At 29.6% G+C, this 17,511-nt stretch overlaps 2 protein-coding genes across 4 annotated transcripts in view; one reads left to right on the forward strand and one right to left on the reverse strand.

The window, feature by feature from the left end:
- Positions 1 to 25: 25 nt before the first annotated feature.
- Positions 26 to 7,829, forward strand: LOC125062206 (syntaxin-7). The gene is made up of 8 exons (XM_047667960.1): positions 26 to 168; positions 542 to 653; positions 3,332 to 3,401; positions 3,744 to 3,894; positions 4,162 to 4,252; positions 4,637 to 4,758; positions 6,077 to 6,232; positions 7,147 to 7,829. Exons 2-8 carry the CDS (start codon positions 551 to 553, stop codon positions 7,231 to 7,233), a joined length of 780 nt encoding a protein of 259 aa, XP_047523916.1. The 5' UTR covers positions 26 to 168; positions 542 to 550; the 3' UTR covers positions 7,234 to 7,829.
- A 2,603-nt stretch (positions 7,830 to 10,432) lies between these two features.
- LOC125062165 (protein NDRG3-like) overlaps positions 10,433 to 17,511 on the reverse strand; it is a 45,427-nt gene continuing 38,348 nt past the window's right edge. For 2 of the 3 annotated variants that reach the window (XM_047667846.1, XM_047667848.1), the window contains one exon: positions 10,433 to 13,385. In XM_047667846.1, the coding sequence (XP_047523802.1) occupies positions 13,255 to 13,385 (131 nt within the window). In that variant the 3' untranslated portion in view covers positions 10,433 to 13,254. Of the gene's footprint in view, positions 13,386 to 15,156; positions 15,208 to 17,511 lie in introns of all 3 variants that reach the window. The other variant, XM_047667849.1, reaches the window with a different exon arrangement.

Here is a 17,511-nt window from a genome sequence, read left to right on the forward strand (position 1 = left end):
TTCCTATATAGCCAATTGCCAAAGAGTCGACAGTAATTTCTGAAAACTGAAAACCACAGTAAAGTTAGAAGTTGGAACGTGTCCATATTATATTTAAATTTATATTATCGTCCTTATTTTGATCAAGAATAAAACAACGAAATTTCGTCTTCACATCACGCAGAATATGTAAGTATACTACGAAAAGCATTATTCCAGAGCCCTTAAGATTTTGTAATTTGTAACTGGATTGTTTTTGTGGCAATAATGATTCGTTATTAGATACATATAAATTGTAGTTTTAATTACATATTATTCTTAATTCTCAGAATCACTTATTTTATTATCTTTCATTATTATAAGCTAAAATGTACCTAGTATGTTTTATGTTGAATATTCATTGTTTGGTAGACGTCATAAGTCATAACGTTATTACGGATTAAGTTGTTGTAATTTGATTAAACCTTCGTTGAGTTTGCTTGTATTTAAACGTCACAAAAGAAGAAAATATAAATAATATCTTATCATTCAGTTTATAACTTGAAAGAAATATATTTTCTAGAGTACCAAAATGAACAGTTCATATCAAGGGGGTGTACCCGACGATGATTATGATGTATTTCAAACATTGTCTACAACAATTGGAAGCAATATAAAGAAGATATCACAAAATGGTAAGGCTCTTTTGTTTTTTATAAAACTAAATCATTTTGGTAAACTATTGTAATACCAATTCTTCTGATTACTATCAGGGATATATAATTTGTATGCTATAATATTAGAGATGTACTTTTTTATTTTAAGTCCAATTTCCTTAAACTCTCCATATTAGATTTAATATCTTCATCCCAAGTTTATCTATGATAAAAAATCTCATGAAAATACCATATTGAAATGTAACAAGCTATGACATTTATTTCTCATAAAAAATAAGGGCCTGGTTATATTAAAATTTAAAAATGCAATAAATTTTCTATTGAAATTTACTTAAAATAAATATAATTAGACTAATAATAATAATAAACTACAAAATACTACTATAATTTTTTGAACTAGTTTCTCTTTAAAACAATACATCAGAACAATGGTGAAATGTTTGTTATTCACACTATATAACTATGATGAAACAGATTGGAATGCATTTACTGAATATAGATATGCATAGAGGAAATAATAGTTCTCAGAGTCAAACTGAAAACTGAACAGGATATTGAGGAGGCAACTTTTTATATTTAGAAGCAGCCTAGTGCCCACTCCATACTATAAATAATATTCCTTTAAAAATTTGCCTTAAGCTAGAAGAAAAACGGAAGTTACGCAGGTGTTGTCAATTAAGTAGATTGTATGAAGACAAAGCTAACTTCAATTGGGAAGCTAGAGAACTTCGAACAATGGTATGTGAAAATAAAAACACTGCCTTCGAGCAGAAAATATCCTCATTGTCAGCATTGAAGAAGAAAGAAGACCGCAGCAATGTTATACTCCCTATAAAAACGCCCTTAGGAACCTGGGCTCGGCTACTGATAAAGCCAAATTATTTTCTCAACATCTAAGTCAAGTCTTGCAGTGATGAGTCTCATATGAGTGATTCTAAATGTGAAATTAATGAGATGTTAGATAGTGTCCAACAATTAAGCCTCCCATTAAAACTAATAACACCAAAAGAATTGTAAAGAACAATAAGAAGGCTCGAAAACAAAAAGGCACTAGGTTTTGACCTTATTACTGTGGAGGTACTTGCCATATTCGTCTTTTCTTTTCTTATAGTAGTCCGAGTCTGTATCTGAGATTATGGAAAGTGTCTCAGATATGCATGATAGCAAAACCAGGGAATCCCCTCAGAGCTCAATTCATAAATATAGCCCAACTCATTAGCCTTCTCCCGGTGCTATCTTAAGTTATTGAAAAGACATTGGCATAGCAGGCTATTGTACAAACTGAAAACACTTTTACTCATATCCTTTAACATGATCCTTAGGTCATTCCAAGTAACGATTGAAGAAGAAACTTTTGATTTGCATAGTATAAATGCCTCAGTACCACAGGGCTCTGTTCTTGGCCCTCTGCTCTACACAATATATACCTCAGACCTTCCTAAGCCTAATTATGTAGACACTGCCATGTATGCAAATGATACAGCATGTCTTGACCAGACCAGACCCAGTAAAAGCTTCATAGAAACTCTAAATTCAGCTTGATAAAATTTATTCTTGGCATAAAATCAAACACTACAAAATCCACAAATGTTACTTTCACTCTCAGAAGAGGAGAATGTGCACCTGTACATCTGGGAGGCAAAATACTGCCAACAAGTAATTGTGTCAAATAGCCCCTGCGAACTTTGTTTCTCCTTAATGTGATTTTACTTAGCCTACCTTTTTCTCTATATAAACCTCGGAGTTCAAGTCATAAGGTTTTAATTAACAAATATAAAATAAGGGTTGGTGATAGAGGGGTGAAAATTTAGGGTTGTATGAATTTTTTAATGGCACATTATTAAAAAAAATTTTTAAATAAAATGTTAGGGGTAGACAACCCTTATCACTTAGGGGTATGAAAAATGATAGATAGTAGCCGATCCTCAGACCTACTGAATATGGATATAAAATTTGATAAAAATAGGTCAGGCCGTTTCGTAGGACTATGGTAACTAACATTGTGACACGAGAATTTTATATATAAGATATAACGGTCCCTAGATAGAAGATTAACATGTGCTACCCACATAAACCTATCCTGGCTTGTAGGATGTAGATCACAATTGCCCCTGCATAATAAACTCCTAATATTCAAAGTTATAATCATGCTAATTTGGACATATGGCATTAAACTCTGGGGCTCTGCAAGTTACTCCAATGTAGAAATACTACAGAGATTTCAAAATATCGCTCTGAGAACCATATCCAGTACTCCTTGGTTTGTTAGAAACACTGAAATCCATGAACACCTGAAAATGGAAACTATAAGAAACACTCAATGCTCGTAGTACAAGATACATGAACAGGCTTAAGGAACATAGCTAAAAACCTCCTAGACAGTAAAGAAGATGTAATCAGACTTAAAACAAAACAAATTCTAACCCTGGACTAGTGATTGAATCTGGCATGTTCACTGGAACATTAGCCACAAAGTATAATCCACAAAGAGAACACATCAGATTATGACTAAGTGAAGTTGATAACTGATAAATTAAGGAGAAAAGAAATTCATGGTTTATGAAATTTCACTATCTGAAACTTAATAGTATACATGTTATTTGTTTTAAAAAAAATCCACATAATATGATGCTTGATATTAATAAATTCTATTCAACTTTTTAATACAATTTCTTAACCTAGTTGTTTTCTTACAGTGTCATCCATGTCAAAAATGGTTAATCAATTGCAAACACCGCAAGATTCACAAGAACTTCGGAAACAGCTGTAAGGCAGTTTATTAATTTTGTTTGTTTATTAATTATTTATTATAATATAGACAATAATTTCCACTTAAGAACACTAAGGGAGTGTAAGTGGGAGGGGGGGTTATTGTAACTTTATGGCTTTATTTTAGAACTAATATTTTAAGTTTTCCTTTATTTTGCTTTATTATTGAAGTTATAGTTGACAATTTAACAGATTAAGAATAGAAAATAATAGAACTTAATAAATATTTATTATGACTAGGATAATAATTAGTTAGTTATCCACTGTTTTATACCTTAAAATATAAACCTTTTATATTTGTTATAGTTGTGTATTATATATTTTGTTGTCATTTTCAAGGCGTCAGATACAAAACTACACCCAAAAACTTGCCAAAGATACTTCAATCATGCTGATGGATCTAATGAAAATGCCCGTGGATAAACCAGATCAGAAGCTAAACAAAGACAGGCTGAGTGATGAATATATGGCTACACTAAATGCTTTTCAGGTACTTAATAATTATATTTCTTTAGTTAAACGTTTTTGACTTTATGGTATCATGTAGATTTATTAATCTGTATTATTTAAAGTAATTTGATATTGTTTGACAGTATCTTAGTAATTAATTATGAACTTGCTGTTGCCTATTTTATTTTGAGCCACATGGCTACAGACATTTGACATTTTTACAGACATTATTATAGAGATTCACAAATTCTTGAATAACTAATTAGCTGGCAACATGGTAACATCTTAAATTCATTATATTTTATAGGCAACCCAAAGAACTGCAGCCCAAAAGTCGAAAGAAGATATCAGAAAAGTTAAAGCACAGAATATTAACATTGGTGATCCTTTTGCTGTTGGTATGTAATGAATCCAAGAACATTAATCAATATTATCTAAATAAATTTTGACCAAACTTGCAAATTATACAAACCTGTTTGCTATTCAGTAATTTCGTGAACAAAATACATATTACCGTAAATCAAATTTTATTTACATTCTTATCAAATAGTTAATTAAAACCTGTTTTATTTTTAATTACATCATGTTGCTGTATTGGTAATATATTGCTGCATGTATTGTATTTGTATTTTCATATGTATGAAAATGATCTTGACCTAGTTGCCTTGGGTCTATGGTGGTAAATATTGGAAAATAGAGTTTGAACGCACAACCAGCCAATGCATGTTTAACCACTAGACTAACATTTCTCCATGCGTTATGTAAATGAAAATCATTGGCAGGTGGAAACAAGGAATTGCTGGAATTGGGTGAACCACCAAAGAAACAGGAGCAAATGACTATGCAGTCAGAGCGAGAGCTTATGGAACTTGAACAGCGCGAGAACGATATAAGACAATTGGAGGTAAATAACTTTACCTACCTACCTTTACTAACCTTTTAAACCCGTCATTTTCATGAATATAATACAGTGTAAACTCTTTATAACGAGTATCAAGGGACCGAGAATTTTTATTCTTTATAGAGGGGTTTCGTTATAGGGAATGAGGAGAAAAAACACAAAATTTAACCAATTACAATAATTTATTTATATATATATAATAGATAGGTGAAAATGTTCTACAGGCCATGTAATCTAAGAATAATGACACACGTATTAATGAATTAACAATAACAAAGGCGAGACGTCTGATTATGACGTCATGTGCCTTTTTAGACATTTCGGCACCTCAATAGGTTAGTTTTGTAATCTGATTATAAAAACAATTACACTTAAGTATGGTGTTGATGTCTAAATATTTCTTTGTAATAGAGGGTTTGCGTTATAAAGAGTAAATTAATGTATGGGTTCTGTGTTAAGCCAACCAAATTATATCTTTTGTACTATATAGAGAGTTTTTCGTTATAGCAAATGAACATTATAAAGAGTTTACATTGTATATATACAATATTTTATTGATCATCTTAGCCCGAATATCCGTTTAAACTTGGAACTTATCTACTAAAGATGTGCCTATTGAAAAATTGTTAGTACTGACTACTGAAAATATGTAATAATTAGTATCAATACGACTTATATTTTGGTTTAATGGTGGTACCTTTTTCTTATGTTCACCAATCATCAGTGAATGAAAATTGTCTATAGTTTCTATCTGATTTAGTATTGTTTACGTATTTTATAGATAAAAGTTATTTGTCCCCTTCTCAGGTGTAATCTATCAAAGAAAAATAAACAGATATCATAATCTCATTTGTGATAATCGTCACTAATTTCTTCAAATACAGTAGAATTTCAAAATTATTAAGACTAAACATTTTTATGGATTTCAACATTTTTATCTTAGTTTCTAAAATTACTGAAGAACTCAAAAAAAATGATGACGTACGATTTAGAAGCACTGTAATTGTGACGTGATCTTTCTAGACTGAAGTAACAAAATATTTTTTGCCTGGCACATCGGTACATAAAAGGAAATGTACTAGATTTAATGTGACAAGCACTTATAGGCAAACATAACAATAACGAAGAAAACATCGATTCAAAACCTTGAAATATTTAGGGAAAATTGTTTTTAAAAAGAAAGGAGCAAGTATGGATAATGGATATCCAGACCTAGCATGTTAATCAGAATACTCAATTTGAAAATCTCGATAACAAAGAAATCATGTGTTCAAATAATGATTGTACTAGAAGAATTTAATGACATGAATTTTTCTTATAGAGTAACATAATGGATGTCAACCAAATATTCAAGGATCTTGGAACTATGATACATGATCAAGGTACTGTGGTGGACTCTATTGAATCAAATGTAGAGTGTACATTGCAAAATGTCGAAAATGCCACACAGGAATTGAGTACCGCTGCTACATATAAGGTATATTAGTTAATTTCTTAATTTTAATTGGCAAATTACTGCTCCTTCAGTGCCACTAGCCCCAAATAGTTTGAATTTGCTTGCCATGTGCATCTCTATTATTTAGATTTATTGAAATCTAAAATCAGCCTATTAATATTTCTTGATTTTCTATGTAGTAGAGAAATTCTTTAAAGCGATTTTATGACAAACATCCAACCGGTCTTAGCTGGGCTTAGGAGCAAGTGGTGTGAAAGCTTTCAAATCACATAGCCGTAATATAAAATAGTTTAAAACTAACAGTTCGGATCTTACTTACAATATCCAAAGAAAAATATAACAACTAAAGAAGCCTATATAACATCACAATTCATTATTTAATTATATTATTAACTAGGGGCCTGTCCGCCTCTTTAAAAAAATATCTGTATCGCACGGCTATGCATTTAAAAAATATTTTCGCCATAGTCTCACTAATATATTTTCTTATATCTATAACTCAGGGATTCTAATTGAGACATCGGTGCAGTAATAATAGTAAATCATTCCTCTGTTTAATATTAGTGTAGACTTACCATCATTTATTTATTTATTTACACTTCGTTGCAAATAAAAGAAACACAATACATAAAAATTATAAGGGATGCAACGGGCGGCCTTATCGCTAATAAGCGATCTCTTCCAGGCAACCCTAGTTAAAGAGAAATACTAAAAACAAAAAAAATATAAACATGATGCGTGCGAGAAGTGCAGAACCAAATGTTATATAATATATGTATATAGAAACTTAATCTAAAGTAATACAAAAAAAATTAACAAGACTGTTACCGTGTTCAGAAATTTCTTACTTTTACTTTATTTAGGGTAAGAAACCAATTCATTAACAAAAACATTTATTGCACATGCTTTATCTTTGTAAATTTGTAATATTTCAGAATAAGCTGCGTAAGAAGAAAGTCTACCTGACGTTGATACTCATAATAGTGATATCTATTATTTTTATTATTATTTTCCATAATTAGGTCTGTTAGTAGTAATTCGTATATTAATAGATATATGACGGAGTGACGTTCCTGCCAGCTGCTATTGAAAAGTCTAGTAATTTTGGCATATCAAACAAACAAACTACTCGTATTAATAGTACTTGGGGGTTAATCAAGATGCCTTAACAGTCGTGTATGCAGAAAGTCGAAATCTTAATTTGTATGAAAATGACAGTTGGTATCGACAAATTAACATACAAATTTACTTTTCGACTGTTCAGATTTGACATTGACGTTGATAATGTATAAGCTCTGTGACTTAATGATAATGACAGCTGACAGTAACGCCAGTACACCGACATGTACCATTTGTTAGTATAACACACAATAGTAATGTTCACTGATGTATAATTAGCATGTTCAGTATGTACATTCCATTTGATGTATATATTTCTTAAGCTTTCTAAGTATACTTGGCCTAGTGTCTTCAGCGTGCGACTGATCCCATAGGTCATAGATTTGAACCCCGGCTGTGCACCACTGGACTTTCTATAGTCGTATTTTTAATTAGACGAAGCCAACTGACAGTAGCTAATGTCACTTTGTAAAATAATGTTGCCATATTTAAAGTAACAGTGATGCGTTCAGTTCTTGCTCAATCAGATGAATGAACACTGAGTGTGAATAGTTAATCATTTCAAACAATAAAAGAATATTATTTCTATTTCAAAATTGTATAAAAGTGCTCTGATATAAGTTGGGTACTATGTAACTACAATCACTTTTTTGACGTCTTATTACAAAGCGCGGCGCGGCGACTAGTGCCATCACCGATCATTCATTCAGGGGTTTTTACTTTGTCACAACACTATTTTTATTTCATTAAAAACTGACAACACCGTAAACGTCAGTTGACTTCGTCTAATTAAAAATACGACTATATGTGCGCATTTTATATTTGCTCGTGCAGTGAACGAAATCATCGTAATAAAACTGTCGACGATATTTGTCAGGGACAGAAGGCTAATCACCTACTTGCCTTTTAGAAAAAACATTTCATAACGACATAGTTAGATAAATCTAAGGGTTAAACCTAAAAGATTGTAGCGGCTTTTTTAATATACGGTGTAAACTCTATATAATAAGGGACTGTGCCTATTTTGACATTACAAAGAGTTGCCGTTAAATCGAAAGAAAAATCTGTATTAGAAAAAGAAACTTTATTTCAGGCTAGTGTTAGTAATTACATAAAAACAATTCGTATTTAAACGCTATTGCGTTGCCTGTTATTTTTGTACTGCACCAGTAGTTATGTTGTATTTATTTTTTCTTTACCAAATATGTTAGGTTGTATTTTTCTTATTTAATTCATTTCTTGCGATATTGAGGCATCTTCGTGATAAAACACATGCAAGCATTATCGCCGCAACTTAAAAAGTATGTATATGTAGAGTGAATCGTGGTATGGAAACATCTAAACCAACCAAAGCCGAGTGATTTCGACGCTTTAGGGGGTTTGCCGTTAAATCGAGGTGTTACATAAACTTTACACTATCTTCTTGATGTATAATTTAACATAGATTTAAGTATTTTTTGGTATTAAACAATTGTTTTGTATATTGTTAAATTATAAGATATATAGAGTCGTATTTACCAAATATGTTAGTTTGTCTAGCATTATATTAATCATGTTCTAATCACATAATCATTAAGCTTTTTAAAGATTTAATTGTGTATTAAATGTTTACATGTATATTCTGCTGACTGTACCTACTTATATAGATTTAAGCAATATTTATAAGCAGCTGCGGTATTTTTTATATGAACTCGATTAGAATATGTTAACGATTTACTTTCTTTTAACCATGTTGCAATAAACGCCTAAACGAGTGTAATTTGTATTAAGTTTTTTTGAGGTGCATATTGGCTTTTCCTTTGTATGTAATAAAACTATATTATACTCTATAGCTGTTTTATTTTTTACAATTCAAGCGTAGGCAATGCAATGAGTCGAACTAACGCATCACTACCGTCTCTTAATGGTGGTGAATTATTAAGGGGATTAACTGAGCGAATCTTTATATCCAAGGGACAGATTCATAATTATTACCTTTAGTATGTGAAATTTTCTTTAATTATTCTTAGATTTTTAATGCAAATACATAATTTACCGAATCTGAGAGACGACATAGACCAAGTATATTAAAAACGTCAGCCAATTCGAGTTTTGAGAAGTCCATGGATTTCCCAAGTGCCGTCACTCTTCGTGAGTAACGTCTTCGCCCTGTAGCACGCCCAGAAGAGGCCTGCTTTACACCCAGCAAGGTAGCTGGGTAATCCTTTAGAGTGTAGAGCGCGGCATCGACAACGCCGGCGTCACAATGGTGACGTTCATTTCTCGAGCTGTGGTTTATTAATTACCTGCTTTCTTAAAAACACATGACTGTTTCGCTATCACATTTTATAGAGATGACAGTCAAGAATTTGGCTAGACCGCTTGCTTTTAATGAGGAAGCGTTAGATTAAAAGGGTATATAAATTTTTGATTGAATTGATTAAAAGGGTTAGATTAAAAGGGTATATAATATTATAATTTATTTAAATAAGATAATAAAACAACAGAGCAACACTCTTGTATAAGTGATAAATTCAATTCTATCCTCCTTATTTTCTATCCCCTGGAAATTTTGATGTTTTACAATAATTATTTGGGAATCACTACCAGTTAAACAATAAACTATAAGCTCCCACCTTATCAGAATGCCAAATCATAAAATGACTGCTTCACGACTCATTTGAGAGCGACCGATACGAAAACCGCTGTGAGAGTTCGAAAAGTGAATTACAGAATCGCAAGGCTATTCTTGATGCCCGCTCTACGCCCTTGACTTGCGAACTGGTAGTAAATGTAAATTTAGAATCAATTTAACATATTTTCTGGTGACTTGGTTACCTATATGATTAAAGTTATTTTCAGTTTGAAACGCGTTCCTCCGCCCAGTGCCTTATTTCTTGCTTTTCTTTAGTCATTTTCCACGACTTGATTGCTCCAAACACGGCGAAAAACACACAAAAGAAATGACGAAAAATTAATAAAAAATTGCAAGAATTAAATACACGCGTATTAATTTACACGGTTATAAGTGTACAGACTACGACAAACAATAAAAATTCATTTAATTAATAGAACGTAGAAATTAAATATCTTTATGACTTATGACATTAAATAAAACACGAATTAATTACAAAACCATTTTATTACATTATAATGGAACTTGAAATGTGCAATTGTCTGCTTTCGACAAAAAACTTTAGGCTCAACGAACATCAACCTCTACTAAAACTACTAAAGATCCTTTAACATTTCCAACGACCTGCCTCATCACAATGGCAATAAACGATATACATTGGATTAAATATACATTGGAAAAATACCTGAAAAACTTAAATCCAAAATTATCTTAAACATTTAAATTTATCACTTATATTTGGTATTACAGTCAAAAATTAAAAGAAATATCTTAACGAGTGAAAATAAAGAAAAAAATCTTAAAGAAACTATATATAATAATACAAAAAATATGTAATTCTCTCGATAGAAATAAAGATAAAATAAATTTTTAATTACTTTTTAATAAATAGATCTAAACTTTCCATTATTCGTAATCTGGATTAAATAAAATATATAATTTGATTACCACAATTCTGTACATTACATTATTACCATGCCATTACAATATTCCTATCTAAGATGTTATTCTTTCGATATGTACACTCCTTTCATTGGTAAACTAAGTGGGCTAAAATTTGATTTTGCGAACCGATTGAATATTCCACAGGATACCAAAATTATTCTCTCTCAGGTCTCCTAAATGCCTGGTTATACAACAATATATGTAGCGAAATATTTAACAAACCATCTTTAATGACTATATTGTTATATCGTCAAGGTTTAACGATATTTCATGCTGATTTGTATATCGTTATTGTGTTTTTGTTGTTGATTAGTCTGATATGAGATTGATGTAAATTGTCAATTTCAGTTGCCATTAACTTGGCTGATTTATAACTAAAGGTTGGCTAAATCTTGAAGCGACACGATAGAATCGCGACATGTATGAATCCTGTGAAATATACCTTCATTTCTAAATACCCACGTAACAAACTAACTACCTTATAGCTATTTAAAAAACATATATCGCATACAAATATAATTAGAGTAAAGTAAAGTAAATCAAAAACTCACGCTAAGAAATATATAATGGGTAACTTTAAAATAAAATTAATGCAAAATTTTAAGAATTTTATAATCATCATATAATCAATTATCACAATAGTAAATACGTTAGTAAAGTGTACTATTTATTGTTATATGCTTCAAATTATATAAAACGGAAAGATGTTCAAAAAGGTATAAAGTATAGAGGTATAGTGTATATTCCAAGACGTGACAAATCATATTTAAATGGAATACGAACGATATAAAAAGATTTTAAAATATGTTCAGTGTCTAGATTCAATCAAAACGCCTGTGATATTATGTAATGAAAACACGGAATAGATAAATGGCAAGAAGGTCATTTGGTTCGAACGTCATAATTTAATGATTTAAAATTGTTGTATCAGGCGTGATCGCCCTTCCTATTTTTCTGTTCTGTGTCGCAAGAATTACACAAGGGAATAATTTATATAAAATATAAATAAACTATATAGCAAGTTCACGGCAAAGTAACGGCAACTTTTAGAAACGGGAAACATGAATAGTATTGAAAGGCACTTTTAGCAACTAAGGTTCGATACTTGATAAATAAAGATAGCCGACGGTATAAATTATGTGAAATATAATAAAATAAAAAAAAACTACATTAACAGTAATAAAACGTTTGAAGCCATCTAACAATACCGTAGTAACAATGATTCGTCCATTATTTTTAAAAAATCCGTAAATGACACAACATAAAAAATCTATAACAATTCATAGGCCTATATGTATTATAAAACATGGTACTACAGGATACAAGTTGGATAATTTCATTAATAATTTCTTATAACTCACATTTTTGACCCACAATGTAAACTTTTACAACGAATTAAAAACGAGATTCTAGAATAGTGTGTGTAAATCTTTAAATAAACTAAAAAAAAATTAAAATCCCATGATTTGTGGATTTCACAAACAAAACGATATTAAAATAATATTATTTCATTAACGTCAATTTGCATACTTAGTAACAAAATTTCCGAAGTGACAACTATAAGTGATGAAATTTAAAATTATAAACTATTTCTATAAAAATGTCTAAATATACTCTACAGGGATTTTCGGCTCTCACTTATATTTGCCACAGGTAATGTAACCGAATCATTATTACTATTAGTATATAGTGCGTAGATTTAGTGCGGCTACATTATCCATCTTATATTTATTAAGACGGAGCTTGAAAACATCTGTTGACCACTAAAACGAACATCTTACGTCTGTTTTATTGATAATTTTCTTTATAGAAAGTATTTAGCCAGTGACTTAGTGTTTTAATTGTACGAATACGTAGTAGATTTTTTACCGTACTATTGCTTAACTTGTCTTCACACTAGACACTAAGTCAGAATTTAGAATTTTATAAACGACTCCTTCAAAAACATTCATTTTTATAAACGTACACAAGCCACTATTAGTTATCATGTTTTTATTTTGTAGGCTCTTTACCTTCAATACATATATACCGATAAAGTCAATTGACCCCCTAATAGATATATGTAATAATGTATGTCCCTTTCATCAGGTGTAAACACAATTCGTGTATTCCTTTTTTTTTAATAACCAATTTATATTATAATATAAGACTATATATGAGGAAATATCGGTGAATTCATATTAGACTAAACAAAAAAACACTAAAGTTTTCTAACAGATATGCATTACTTTATATCTTAAAATTCCAATTTTTTCATTATTTATATTTGATTTGTTTCATATAACCCCTCATTTAAATAGTATTGATATTTGAAAATTTCGCTGATGAACGCTTTAGTGGATAACAGTTTTCGGAGAATTAGCGTCTAACACGCAACAGCTTCTGAAATAGGGTTTTCAGTGATACGGATTACGGGCGAGTGGCGGCAAGAACGACGATCACCAGAGTGAATGCTGGCACTTCTTGGTAATAATATTTTCTTGGGTATCGGTGACACTGTAAATCAATAAAGTTAATTATTTGTATATACTTATATGAATCTTGGAAAATTTTTCAAGGCGACATCGTCAGTAATCAAAAGCATTTAAGTTCGTTTCCCGACCGCATGACTCTTTCAATTTGTTTACTCTGATAAAAATCAAGCCATTTAACTTTTCATCATATAAATACAATGTTTGTATTTGTAATTTTATAGTGTTTTGTAAGAACAAAAACTATTTCTTTATAACTCGCCTCACAAGAATTTCTCGGGGTTTCAAAGCCAACAAGGTTTCATAAACTTGTGCTCCACTAATGGTGAAAAAGTTTTCTCTTTGCACTGCGTCATCTACGATGCTATTCGCTTCGAAGCAATTATCACCTTTTGAATTAAATTCATGAAACTTCACTGCTTTACGCTCCATTGCGTTAATTATACACTTCGTCACCAATATTATGTTTTATAATAGTCCATTTCATAAACATTAAATAGTTCAGTGAGCTTGTGAACAATGCTTACAGACTGAAAACTAACCCATTGACTAGTTGGTAGTCAACTCTTAATTTTTTTACTATATTATTAAATAGTCTACATATTCTATAGTAAAATTACAAATACAAACATGACAGTTCGAATGCTTAATTACAATCTAAATAGCAAATTACTATGCAATAGTATTGAAATTAATGGTATATAAACATTTCAGACACAAATAAATGTAGAACACATTTATATTTAGTATCAATTTTATTAGTAAAAAATATTTTTTTAGGTTAACTTATCCTGTACATAGTCCACTTTAGAATGCTCCCGTTGGTTCTAAATTAGACACAGGCGTAATGAATGGGTAATATAGTAGCTTCGAGTAGAATACTTTGTGGCGGTTCTAATAATATTCCTGGATAGATGCGCAATCGAATGTAAAATATGAGTTTTGGGCGAAGGATCTAACTCAAGTTTAACGTAACGCGGTTAAAAAATCTAATCTAGAGAGTGCCAAATTAAGAAAAAAACATGCATTTTTCATAGAGATTCCGAAATGGTACCTACAACTCATTGTGGAAGCACAATGAATTGTACCATTGCATTTAATACAAAATAGATTACTATTATCCATTATAAATATATGACAAGATATAATTGAAAGAAAACAAATGACGTGTCTTCATTCGCTCTAATTTTTTCATCATCATCAACATTCAGCCGGTCACATTCTGTGCTTTTTGCTTCAAGTTGGTGTCGTATCGATCGTATACTGTTAATTTTGGCGTTAAAACTTGCCATACCCTAGTAAAATAGAATCAAAATGGGTGTAGCTGCGCGTATGTATGTGTATGTGCATTTGTGTGTATATACCCACAAATGCGAGAGAGAGTATCTGTTTAGTAGAGTAACTTAACATTTAGTATATATGTATTGTCTTTGATTAACATAACCTTTACACATTTAAAGAAAAAAGCTTTTACCGGATTAAAGTTATGTATTATTATAAATTTACAATTATTTGACATAATTTTAAATTTATCCGACGTTTCGCGTGCTTTACAGCGTGCGTGGTCACGGTGGTCAAGGTTATAATAATACATAACTTTAATCCGGTAAAAGCTTTTTTCTTTAAATTTTGTATATCATTTATATAATATTATTTATACATAATTTATATGTGATCTTTCTTATGTTGTGTATAAGACACGCATTCTATTTATTTTGTGGTAGGTACACTAAAAATAGTGTGACTTGCTCTACAACCGATAAAATTACATATAAAATTAATGCATGACAACTTACACTGTGCGTTTTAAATGCGTGGGCGCCATTTTCTTCTTTGTAGCATAAGAGCTAAGAATAAAATAATTTCAAATAAAAAGCAAATAAAAACAAAAATAAACAAACTAAAAAAAATTATACACACATGCTTAAACAAATCAAACTGAATAAAATGCTTGAAATTAGGATTCTATAAAAACCAAGAAACTAAACACAAAACTACAATGTATGTGCATTTTTATAAAAAGCGATAAGTAACTAAGCCATCATTTAAATAAGATATGCCGGCGTCCTCACGATGTTATAGTCTAGTCGACAAGTTGAAAATGGAACAAAATAGAGATACTGCTCTTAAAATTATGTGCGATAGCTCATTGGATCCGGAATGACGTCTAGAAAAATGTGCTAAAAGCGTGTATTAGCACATAAAAAAATGCAAAAGTTATAGACCATTAAAGATGAAAAAAAAATGGCATTTAGTTTTTTGCCAATATTTAATAAACTATTAATATTTAAGAAATTTCAAATAAAGATACTGAAAGAAGAGGAAATTTCCAATAAAAAACTCCTGACTTCCAGAACTCTATCTCCATTATTTATAATGTTAATTTAACGCTGAAAATAGGTCTGCGGGTGACATTTTTAGGATTCGCGCGTGGCGTCAAAAGCGACTACGGCACATTAATTAATTTATTTAAGGTATTGAATATTTTTTTTTAAATTTGAAAAAATTATGGTGTGTTCTGAACACTATAATTAATTTATTCCCGTTGAAAATTTTACTTAAAGTTAATTTTTCAACAAGTTAAATAATTGTTAACTAACGAAATTTTCTCGGACGACCGTCTTAATTGTAAGTGAAAAAAAATGTTTAAATAATGGTCGTAAAAATATTTCGCTTCGTAGAGCCTTTCTTACATACATACTTAACAAGATCGTGCCATAAAAGTTAAAAAAATATTTATACTTTGTTTATAACAATTTTTTTACTTAAACAAAAACTTAAAAATCCATGTAATGATGTTAAAAAAAAATTTTTTTTTCTAAATCATCATATAATCGTTTTTTTATTAATACAAGATATTTATTGATTTGCAAAAAAAAAAATCCCGCCATTTGTTGATACATTTTTTTTAAACAAATTGATTAAATCAATATTTTAAAAAAAATTTTTAACACAACTTTATTACATAAAAAATTTTATGATTTTTAAAAAAAAATTTTTTCCTTAATAACAATTATTAATTGTTTATAATCGTTTTTTTTTATTTTCTATTGATTAAATAATTAGTTAAGAAATTTTTTTTTCCTAAAAATCATAATTGTCAGTTAAAAAAAAAAATTTTTAATTTTAAATAAAAGTAATATTCATGATAATCAAAAAATTTACAAAAAAAATTTTTCTATACTTTGTTATATATGGTTGTTTTTGTTAATTTTAGAAGTTTTAGAAAAAAAATAAACAAAAGTTGAATATTTGTTTATAACAAATTGGTAAGTTAATAAACAATAGAATTGTTGATTAAAAAAATTTTTTTTTCTGTTACTTTATAGAAGACTATCAATTATGATTTTTAGAAAAAAAAAATTTCTTAACTAATTATTTAAACAATAGAAAATTAAAAAAAACGATTATAAACAATTAAAAATTACTATTAAGGAAAAATTTTTTTTTAAAAAATCATAAAATTTTTAATGTAATAAAGTTGTGTTAAATTTTTTTTTAAAAATATTGATTAAATCAATTTGTTTAAAAAAAATTTATCAACAAATGGCGGGAATTTTTTTTTTTGCAAATCAATAAATATATTGTATTAATAAAAAAACGATTATATGATGATTTAGAAAAAAAAATTTTTTTTAACATCATTACATGGATTTTTAAGTTTTTGTTTAAGTAAAAAAATTGTTATAAACAAAGTATAAATATTTTTTTAACTTTTATGGCACGATCTTGTTAAGTATGTATGTAAGAAAGGCTCTACGAAGCGAAATATTTTTACGACCATTATTTAAACATTTTTTTTCACTTACAATAAAGACGGTCGTTCGAGAAAATTTCGTTAGTTAACAATTATTTAACTTGTTGAAAAATTAACTTTAAGTAAAATTTTCAACGGGAATAAATTAATTATAGTGTTCAGAACACACCATAATTTTTTCAAATTTAAAAAAAAATATTCAATACCTTAAATAAATTAATTAATGTGCCGTAGTCGCTTTTGACGCCACGCGCGAATCCTAAAAATGTCACCCGCAGACCTATTTTCAGCGTTAAATTAACATTATAAATAATGGAGATAGAGTTCTGGGAGTCAGGAGTTTTTTATTGGAAATTTCCTCCTCTTTCAGTATCTTTATTTGAAATTTCTTAAA

The sequence above is a fragment of the Pieris napi genome, chromosome Z (assembly GCF_905475465.1).
Source record: "Pieris napi chromosome Z, ilPieNapi1.2, whole genome shotgun sequence".
In the NCBI taxonomy this organism is placed as follows: Eukaryota; Metazoa; Arthropoda; class Insecta; order Lepidoptera; family Pieridae; genus Pieris; species Pieris napi.